The sequence below is a fragment of the Lineus longissimus genome, chromosome 5 (genome assembly GCF_910592395.1).
Source record: "Lineus longissimus chromosome 5, tnLinLong1.2, whole genome shotgun sequence".
Taxonomy (NCBI): domain Eukaryota; kingdom Metazoa; phylum Nemertea; class Pilidiophora; order Heteronemertea; family Lineidae; genus Lineus; species Lineus longissimus.
Window position 1 is genome coordinate 11,418,302 of NC_088312.1, and position 11,084 is coordinate 11,429,385.

At 38.7% G+C, this 11,084-nt stretch overlaps 2 protein-coding genes and 1 non-coding gene across 3 annotated transcripts; 2 read left to right on the forward strand and 1 right to left on the reverse strand.

Moving 5' to 3' along the window:
- Positions 1-8: 8 nt before the first annotated feature.
- LOC135487794 (zinc finger protein 585B-like) lies at positions 9-8,003 on the forward strand. Its single transcript, XM_064771876.1, has 3 exons — positions 9-408; positions 1,250-1,607; positions 6,810-8,003. The coding sequence occupies exons 1-3, from the start codon at positions 137-139 to the stop codon at positions 7,185-7,187; spliced, it is 1,008 nt and encodes a 335-aa protein (XP_064627946.1). The 5' UTR covers positions 9-136; the 3' UTR covers positions 7,188-8,003.
- On the forward strand, positions 7,977-10,661 carry LOC135487795 (zinc finger protein 468-like). Its single transcript, XM_064771877.1, has 2 exons — positions 7,977-8,225; positions 8,974-10,661. The coding sequence occupies exons 1-2, from the start codon at positions 7,977-7,979 to the stop codon at positions 9,328-9,330; spliced, it is 606 nt and encodes a 201-aa protein (XP_064627947.1). The 3' UTR covers positions 9,331-10,661.
- On the reverse strand, positions 8,388-8,513 carry LOC135488856 (U11 spliceosomal RNA). The gene has a single exon (XR_010447064.1). It is a non-coding gene; the product is annotated as a U11 spliceosomal RNA (small nuclear RNA).
- Positions 10,662-11,084: the final 423 nt, after the last annotated feature.

Here is an 11,084-nt window from a genome sequence, read left to right on the forward strand (position 1 = left end):
TATGAGGGTCCATACAGGAGAGAAACCATATAAATGTAATATTTGCGGGAAAATGTTTTCCCAGAAAGGTAGCGTGAAGGTACACCAGTTGACTCATATTGACACATTGATGATGTGAACTATTGATGAAGCCACAATGGCAATGCAAGAAACTACCAAATTGACTTTAGAATTTTATATCTTGCAGAAAAGGGAGATGCTTGAAGTTTCTGATGGCATGGCCAGGACGAGGAGGAAAGCATTCAAATGTTCCATGTGCCCGAGGGCATTTCTTTTCAATTCTGAATTTGTGCGACATTTGAGGGTCCATACAGGAGAGAAACCATATGCCTGCAATATTTGTGGAAAAAGGTTCTCAAAGAAAAGTAATATGAAGAGTCATCAAATTATCCATATTAATCGTTACTTGTAGAGATTATTTCTCATCTGAAGATCATGTCGGATGTTTGTCTGATTTTGTGGTGATGGTAATATATATTTCTAACCACGAAGCTTGTCCTGGTTTCTCTGCATGAATGATGATTGTAATTGTTGATGTAGCAAGAATACAAGGGAGGAATTACTATTTGTACATGTAAATGATTATTTTTTACAGGGATTATTTTCCATCATCAAAACTGAAATAAAAGTGAGAGAAAAAGCAGTATTTATTTATTCAAAAACCCCATAACTGAGGACATTACAGTAACAATACATAGCAGGACATACAAATGTGACTCGCTCTACCAAAACTAGGCGCTTGTCGCATCTGAACTTGACAGATTGATACGGACTTGTTTGTGAAATCTATTACAAACTGACATTTCACAAAAGGTCTACAATAGGGAAATGAACAACAAGTCCGTATCAACCTGTCAAGTTCAGATGCGACAAGCGCCTAGTTTTGGTAGAGCGAGTCACAAATATACAATCTTTTAAAAACCAGTTAAATACATTGTACCCAACACCCTAGGGCCAACCCGGCACAAAACATGGCCATCGTAGGCCTATGAGGCCTTTGCTAAGAGACAAACAAGCTTATGGTGCAGTGATGCTTTACGGTTGTAACTATCAGAGAAAATAAGAGACCGTATGTAATCTTCAATTCCATCAGGAGATGAGGCTTCCACTTGATTTTTATTTATGCCGAAAATAAGATCCGAGGGAGACTGACCACTTCCAATAATTCTGCCAAGCAACGTGTGAGGGTTGAACTGGCCAGTAATTATATATCTGGACAAAAGTGTACAACACAACCGAGAGCTGGGTGACTCACCACTCATTATTCTCGTAATACAGATTTTGCGTTATTACATCTTGCAGATTTTAAAACTTCTTTGAAGAGATTATGGCAATGCTCTACATGTGATAGGTCCTTCACATCTTCTCATTCACTAGAGGTTCATAACCGGCGACATACAGGAGAGCACCCGTTTCATTGTTCAGTCTGTAAGAAGGGATTTGTTAAAAAGAATGATCTAGATAGACATATGAGGGTCCCCACGGGAGAGAAACCATTTCCATGTAATTGTAACAGTTGTGGGCAAAGATTTTCCATTAAAAGTTATATGAATATGCACCAACTGACTCCTATTGGGCATAAGAATAAATGGAATACAAAGCTTATGATATAATTTTAGAGATTGTAGTAGAACCTCTCTATTAAGGACACCCTCGGGACTGACAAGTGCTGTCCTTAATAGTGAGCTGTCCTGATTAGAGTGATCAAATTGAATAGAAACAACCAATTTGGGACCACAACTAGTGTCCTCAATAGAGAGGTTATCCTTAGTAGAGAGGGGTCCACTATTGGAGGTTCCACTGTATAATGTCAATTGCATGTTCTTGGAGGCTACTTTGTTCTAATAATGTCTTGGAATCGTGGGAATTTCTTAATTGATACATAATGTGTAATTTTATGCTGTAATTTCTTATGATTACTCCGTTTGTAAGAAAATATTTTGTACTGTTCATATACAGTAGAACCTCTCGATTAAGGACACCCTCGGGACTGACAAGTGCTGTCCTCAACAGAGAGGTGTCCTGATTAGAGAGGTAAAATTAAATGGAAACGACCAATTAGGGACCAAAACTAGTGTCCTCAATAGAGAGGTGTCCGCTAAGGGAGGTTCCACTGTATAGCTAAAGCGTTATATGCTGATAATTTTGTGCTGTCACATAATTTTCCTATTGAACTCTTAGGAGTGAAAGTTTTCTAAAACGGGGGCATTTGTATCCCAATTCTTTTGTATAAAGTCATTCTCAGTATGTGGAAAACATATCGTGGTATTCTTTTATTTTCCCTGTCTACATATAATTTCAAAAAAACTGTTTAGCACATTTACTTAATAAAGTTTTGATAAGAATATAAGTACAAGTATTGTTGTTAAGTGTGTTTTACGCTTGTTTGTAATTTTGATGGAATGGACACTCGAAGGAGGCATCCTAGGAATTACTGATGGCCATTAAGGATGTATAGTTGCAGACCCGGGTTGCAGAGTGCTGAGACTGAAGTTCTGGGAGTGCACCAATCAAAAAACTATATGCAAATTGCTAGTGTGCAGTGCACTTTAGAATTGTAACTTTTGGACCCTTGCAAAGGAATCCTCTGTTTACATTTATGTGCCAGCAGTGCTGTGCCTTTCAAACTGTAGCCTTGTCCAAGGTCCTGCCCAGAGAAGTGTTTAGTTAACAATGAAGAAGAAACAAAAATCTGTGTCAGTGAATGGGTTTCTTGCGCCAATATCTATGAAAAGTGAGTGTATATTCCCCCCCCCCATGAAGTAAGTTTTCCTTGGAGCTACACATTGCCTCTCATGGGGAGGACGTACTGATCATCACAGAGCATGTGGTTATTGATATCAACCCACATCATTTTAAAAATGTATTGGGCATGTCGTATCTGATCAGAAATTATTTTTATACTTGCAGTTCATGTCAGGCGGTCGGTGCCCATTGGAGTCGAGAAATGCATCAGCTGATGTGAATCAATATTCTGTCCCTGGATTCACCTTGACCGCCCCAGAAAATCTGAACAGCCTTTTGACGGCAACTTCTGGAGGACATTCCAGCATATTTAAGTGTCATATTTGTCAGAAAACCTTCTCACAAAGTGGTAATCTCAAGCGACACATTCGCATCCACACAGGAGAGAAACCATTTAAATGTAGAATTTGTGGGAAAGGATTTGCACAGAGTAGTCATGTGAAGGCACACATGCTGGTTCATATGAAGTTTTAACGTGCTGGTGAGTCTTATCCCGCGGCTGGTGAAATCAGCTCAGTTCAACTCAACATAATCAATGAATGTAAGCTCACTGTGCAGAAATGTTATACTCAAGTTTATAGAATAATTTTGTTGGGAGACAACAGTCTGCATGCAACCTTCTACATGTATTTATATCACCCCTCAACATCTTTACAAAATGGTATTGGCATGTCTTATGGGATCAGAAACATACTTTTCGTTCTTACAGTTACTTTGTGGCAATCAAAATCCTTCGGAGTCGAGAATGACGTCAAGTGACGCCAACCGGCCTGAGTATCGTGTTCATGGATTCATATCTATCCTTCCTGGAAATCAGCAAGTCTGCGTAAAGCCAGATTTGAAACAAAACTTTCTCACAATGGGTTCATCTGACTATACGCATATGCGGGTCCATACAGGAGAGAAACCATTTAAATGCAGAATCTGTGGAATAGGTTTTACGCAGAGTGGGAACATGAAGTCACACATGCTGGTTTATATGAAGTGATTACGGTAACTGTTTTGTGGTTGGAGACAAAGACTGGGTAATGACTTGACACTCGACCCTGTTCCTGTTGCCACTTAGATTGGCCTGATGCTGTATAAGGCATTGCGCTGCTCCACTCTATTCACATGCTTTATTAGGGGTTGCCTTCAGTGGAGAAATTTGATGTTGTGTGATGTGTATTCCTGTCAAAACCTTTTGTGTTTACAATAAAAATTAATTGAATTTGCAAAATCTTGGTGTCTATTATCTCTTTATACTGATTATTTTCATATCCTTTAAAAATACTCATATGATTCCAATGCATTCGTCAACACTATGAAAGCCAACATTCCCTACTAAAAAAATTACCTTAGACTAGGGTACTAGGGTACTAGGGTACTAGGCTAGGGTACTAGGGTAATTTGGCCCGTTCCTCATTTACCCTACAATACCCTACAAATACCTTGCAGTACCTCAGCCAAGACTAAGTTTTTTAATAGGGTAATTCTTTCCTTTATCCACAGGAAGATCTCCTACCCAAGACAGTCAAACCTTCTTCAAAACTTTCATATGAGATTTATAATTTGAAATTACCAATACTTTTTGTTGACTCTTTTTCAGTTTGGCCTCAGAAGAATTCAGGAGAGTAGTTCGGATCCTCAGCAACACAGCAAAAGCAGTTTTCTGAATGATTCAAGAAAAGTCCACTTCCAAGGCAAAGACCGCTGTAAAATCTGTAAAAGAATTGTCACCAATGTCGGAGTCCATATGCTAACTCATACAGGACTAAAAGCACATGCATGCGACTTTTGTGGGAAACATTTTGCACGCAAGGATAACTTGAAGCATCATAGAATGATCCACACAGGAGAGAAACCTTACGTTTGTTCCATTTGTGGGAAAGGTTTTAATCAGATGACTCCCTTGAAGGGGCATATGATAGTTCATCTGAAGAAGTGACAGCAAGAGTAGTTCCTTAGGTATTTCTTCCTTATTCGAGCTTCCTTGATTTCTGAAATCGGTGATGAAAAACATTTATTTTGATACATTAGATAGGTGGTAGCAGCAGACTTCGTTCTTTTCAGTTCACTTCTCAAACTTCTTGGCTGACATCTGGCTAGGGTTTGTTGAAAAAAGTATCTTTTTAGGTGACTTTCTAGCATATTCTATGATGGGCCCTGTGGGTCTGACTTGAACTAATGAGGAACCTGCACAACAAAACCTGCCAATAGGGGGCCCTGCAGGCAAGTGGACCATGGTTGTAATGAGAAGCCATTTCCCGGGTCAATGATTATTGAATATTTCAGCAATTAATTACTCTACATGGGGAAATAGCACCAAAAATGTTGTTTTATTGGTCCTTAATTCTATGTTGATGAGTTTTAGGGAGAAAATCAACAAAACTTGATTTTAATGGAAAATGCACTGGAAGTGTACCTTTTAGTACTGGTGCTGCCATCTGGATTTTTAGTTTTGCTGGTTCCTGATGATCAGAGCATCAAACGTTCCTCTTTTAGCAAAGACAAAGGTTGTTCAAAGGAATCAAAAGTCGGGTTATGATATGATGCTGTGATTTTTTCAAGTGATTTATATACGCTCTAAAATGTTGTTTTATTGGTCCTTAATTCTATGTTGATGAGTTTTAGGGAGAAAATCAACAAAACTTGATTTTAATGGAAAATGCACTGGAAGTGTACCTTTTAGTACTGGTGCTGCCATCTGGATTTTTAGTTTTGCTGGTTCCTGATAATCAGAGCATCAAACGTTCCTCTTTTAGCAAAGACAAAGGTTGTTCAAAGGAATCAAAAGTCGGGTTATGATATGATGCTGTGATTTTTTCAAGTGATTTATATACGCTCTTGTTTAATCGTTTCAGTATGATATGAGAAGAATGCAGGAGAGGGGTTCAAATCGTTGGCCTATAAACCCGCCTGGTGGAGAAATTTTTGGAGAGGATTTTATGCCGCGCGCATTCCAGGATAGGCACTTTTGTAAAATCTGCCAGAAAGTCTTCACGAACCTTGAGACCCATATGCTCATCCATACAGGAGAGAAACCACATGCGTGTGACTTTTGCGGCAAACGTTTCACCCAGAAAACTAATCTGAAGCATCATAGAATGATTCACACAGGAGAGAAACCATATGTTTGTTCTATTTGTGGGAAAGGTTTTAATCAGATGACTCCCTTGAAGGGGCATATGATAGGACATAAAAAGAAGTGATTTGAAGGAAATTTTATCTTATTTTTCTCATGCCGAAGAGAAACCACATGGATGTGATATTTGTGAAAAATATTTCACTCGGAAGTATACTTTGAAGCATCACAGGGAGAAACCATATCTTTGTCATATGTGACCCGCCATGACGAAACAAGTCGCATGTCACTCCGAGCTTGACAGGTTGAGACGGACGGTCGTACATTTCACTATTGTCTGCCTTTTGTGACATCTTGAGTACATCAATTTCTTCTATTATGTCCTGGTGTCATTTTAGGCTGTCATCTTCTATGCGACATGTGACTCATTTTGTCGTGGTGGGTCACATATTTGTTGAAAAGGTTTTGATCAGAAACCTCATTTGTGTCGATACATGTTGGTTCATTTGAAAAAGTCATCCATACCAGCAGCAGCAAGAATACTTACTGGCAATTAATAATAACTTGGTAGATGATTCTTTAGATAAATAATAGGTTGAATGATATTCTACTTAGAATTGAACGAATTGATATCAAAGACTTCTTTTTTTCAGCCTCGGCATGCAAGAAGTTTTGAGAAAGATATGCTAACAAAAATATATAACACTTTATATTTTTGATGCTATATTATAGAATAGAGAGGTTCAGATTTTTATACCTCGAGAATAAGGTGGCCATTTTGACATTGGATATTGCATTGCCTGTTGTCAGTATTGCAATGAATCTGTTGACATGTGATAATGCCATCAACCAGAGAAAAAAAATCACCTTGTTCTAGTTTTCTGACCGAAATCTTAGCCATTCTATTTACCATTCATCTCCCCTGGGGTAGTGTGTCATTTGTAAAACCACCCTCGTCAGCTTAGTTTTTGGGGCGACTTACTGCTGCTTTTCAAAGTAAGTAATCTTGTTTATGGTTGGCTCTTTTCAGATTTCTTTTAGAAGATTTCAGGAGGGCATCCCCAGCCCATGGAAATATCCATCTGGTAGGCCTTGTGGAGTGTTTCAAGAAGACACAGGCATTGGTGACAAGGAAAAGTACATCTGCAGCGTCTGCAACAAGTCTGTTACCAACATGAAAGTTCATATTCTGACTCATACCGGAGAGAAACCACATGCGTGTGATATATGTGGGAAACGCTTTGCTCAGAAAAATAATTTGAAACATCACAGAATGATTCATACAGGAGAGAAACCATATGTGTGTCCTACTTGTGGGAGAGGCTTCAATCAGCGGGCACACTTGAAGGGGCACATGATAGTCCACATGAATGAATGATGAGTTCGACGTTATTTTCAAGGAGTTAGTGAGGGTTTTGTCAAGATGTTTGTTAGTGTATTGTCAAGATGTTTGTAAAAATAGTTTGAAAGTGTTTGTGAGGCTACTTTCGAAGTTTTGTCTTGGCTGTTAGATGGAGTGATCTGTACATGAGAAACAAATGGCAGCGAATCGTGTCGAATGTACGTTTGGTTTTAGGCATACAATATTGATTTTGATAAATTGTTCTCAAAGGTGGTGTAAAATTCTGAAGCTCTTTTTTGTATCCCAAAGGCATGCTACATCCAAGTTCGAGATTCTGATGTGTAAATTGCTCTGCTGTGTTGTGTTCAGTCACAATTGTACTGCACTGAGTGTCAGGTTTAGAACATTGATCTGGAGAAAATCCATATGTGTGTTAAATTTGTAGGAACAGTTTCAGTCAGAGCAGTGGCATTCTGAACCATTAAAGGTACTCCTCTCCTCTCCTCTTGGTGTAGCACAGTGCAGGTCATCGGACTGGATTCAAAACTTGAGGGTCAAGATGTAGCTGTGGGTACTCTGCATGAGTACCGTATCTGAATGTTTGTAGCTGTATACAATGTAATAATCAACAAAACTGTTCCCATTTTTCAGTTTGCTAAGGGAAGAAACCAAGAGCAGACGTCCACCCAGTCAACAATTCAGCATAGCGCAAGTTTAAGAGCCGGAGCTACTACTACTGGAGACAAAAAGCACTGTCAAACTTGTGAAATAGCCTTTTCTAATGACAACGATCTTCAAGAACACATGCGTAGCCATCCAGGAGTGATGATAAGTGGAGGGGATTTTCGGTGTCTTGTGTGTGCCAAGGCTTTTCATCGGAAAGGAGACCTCAAGCGCCATACGCTGATTCACACAGGAGAAAAACCGCATGCATGTGATTTTTGTGGGAAAAGTTTTGCTCAGAAATGTCACTTGAAACATCACAGAATGATCCACACAGGAGAGAAACCATATGTTTGTTCTATTTGTGGGAAAAGTTTTATCCAGAAAAGTGCTCTGAACGGTCACATGATAGTTCATATGTCATAGCTTTGCACAATATCTTAGTTTGCACACATCTCTTTTGTCTTGAGGTGCTTTTAGTGGTTCCTTCCTGACGAATTGGGTACACCACCTTGTCTGATAAACACAAGTCTCCTGGATTCTACTTATGTCATATTCTTAGTTTGATTTGTTAGTGGCGTCAGGTCAAGTGGACACCAACTGCCACAGGGCATAAAAATTATGCCTCCGAAATCTCTTGCTTTCGATTCCGCACCACTCCTTGCGAAGCGATGTGCCATTACAGCAAAGGCCCTTTTTATTGAGCTTCAGTGCTCGCTGTACTTGTAATTGTGGGCATTCTTCCTACCTGTGGTTTTGTCAAAATATGATCTGTATCTTTATCTCAGTCTCGTTGATAGTAATTGTGAATCTTTTTCCTCACTTCTCCGCATAAGTTAATGAACAAGATTCTTATTGGTTTAATTTTATCAGTTGCACCATATCTTGTCTATTATTTAGCTTTGTTCCATTTTCAAATTATGTAGTGCTGTCACCTATGATTCAAATACTGAACTAATCAGAGGCAGCTTGCTCAAACCAGTTCTGTAAATAGATTCTTTTAAATTGTTGTTCTTTTTGGTTCAATGTCACGAAAAAGTGGTCTTAGATTGAATTTCTTTGGTTATGCAACAGCAGGTTTGCAATTTTCTTTTCAGGTCAATTTTGTATACTACATGTAGCTTCTGTTCTGACTCTTGGAGTATTTTTCAATGCTTAAATAAAGGTCTGTCTATATCCTTTTCTTTTCCAGCATTTTGGCCAAAACAGATGTCTGAGATCTCGTCCTATTTTTGCCACCAGAGCAACACCCAGATGTCCTATCTGTACTTCAACATTTAGCAGTGTTGGAAATCTCAAGGTCCACATGAGAACACACTCCGGTGAAAAACCATTTGAGTGCAAGTTTTGCCCGAAAGCGTTTGTTTCAACAACGCACTTGAAACAGCACACACGGATTCACACTGGTGATAAACCATATGTTTGTCACATTTGTGGTAAGTCTTATTCCCAGGGCAGTCCTCTAAAGGTTCATCATATTCGATATCATACAAATAAAGCAGAATCTCTCTATTAAGGACACCCTCGGGACTGACAAGTGCTGTCCTTATTAGAGAGGTGTCCTTATTATAGTGGTCAAATTGAATGGAAACAACCAATTTGGGACCAAAACTAGTGTCCTTAATAGAGAGGTTATCCTTTATAGAGAGGTTTTCCTTAATAGAGAGGTGCCCGCTAAGGGAGGTTCCACTGTATCAACACGTGAGGTCCTTTTCATGTATTCTTAATGTGTTTAGGTTTTCAGTGCTCCCTGTTCTCATCATATTCAAAATAATGTATACATGTGAGGTCTGACAGGGGTCAAGAATGCAACAATTTCCCTTGGGGCATTTAAACAAACTTCGAGTTACTTGTGACGACACCGAGCATTTCCTGTGACATACAGTTCCATATTCTTTAGCATTTATCAAGGACCAATCAACTGTACAGGCCCTGTTAATTTTGTGCTTTTTGTAGTTCATAGTTGTAACTTTTTGGCAAATTTTAATGTTTTTTATCACATTTAATGCCACTATATATATAGGCATCCTAATAAGTTGAGGTTGAATTTCAATACATGTAACTAAAATATATGCAGTCCATATTGGCACTTTGTTAATTCCTGTTCTGACAAACAATGCCAACAAAAGTGTTATAGCTCAAATCCATAGGCCTACTCATGTTCATTTGGAGAGGTATTCTCAATTTGTCAAAACTGTACAGGTAAAAATTATTTGTGTATGATAATAGTCTATATATCTTCAGTTCCATAATGATTGTATGTAACTGCAAAAGATTCCTGTTCTATAAGGAAGAACAGAATCGCTCTTCGGAAAAAAATGTTTTCCATTGTTAAAGGGGGACTATAGGCAGGAGCAGAGAGGCTAATTTGGCTGTCTTCAAGTGACTAGTATACATGTACATTAAGGGCCATTGGTCATGGGACTAAATAAATTCCTTGTACAAGTGTGAATCATTGAATCATTTCAACGTACTGTGAGATATGAGAGACCCCTATTGGTGACTTTGTGTTGCTTTATCTAGCCTGCCTAGCTGCTGCCTATATTGTCCTTTTAAAGGTGAGCAGTGATTTTGTTGAAAAACAGTCGGACAAAATATCGTGCCATATTCTCCCTTTAGTTAGTCAGGAACTTGTCATGTTGAATTTGTAAACTTGTTTATCAAAAATTGTGTTTCTTTTGAATTTTTGAATTTCCTGACGTAGGCGGTGAAGGGCTGTTTGTACAGCAGGTGTAGGCTTACATGTACAAAAGCCATTAAGGTTGTACAAAAAGGTTTTCAGTCTTGACGTCTGAATATTGTGAAATATTTGCACTATACATGTTATAAGAATAAAGATTTTGTATTTCGTAACATTGATTGTTAGGTTATCTTTTGATTTAGCCCCGTGTTGTAAGCAAATTTGCTGTCACAGGTTATATATGCTGGCAGCATGTGACAATGCTTGGTGATGGTCCTGATCTGGTCATGACTGGTTGAACAGGAATTATGCAGGCTATTGACTCACAAAGTCCTCTTATGACATTGGCTAGTATACACCATGTGACCAGCAGCGACAGGGGAGTTAAGGGTTGATCACAGGTACACCATTTTGGCTAGAACTTGAAATCCTACAGCAATTAGAACTCCTTCAAAACATAGCGAATGCTCATTTCAAGGGCTGGAGTCAGTACTTTGTTTTCCAGAGAACAGCCTCCAGGGTTTTAAATGGGCATTCAATTCATTTGGAAAGAGTTTTAATTGCTTTAGGATTTTGAGGTCTAGCCAAAA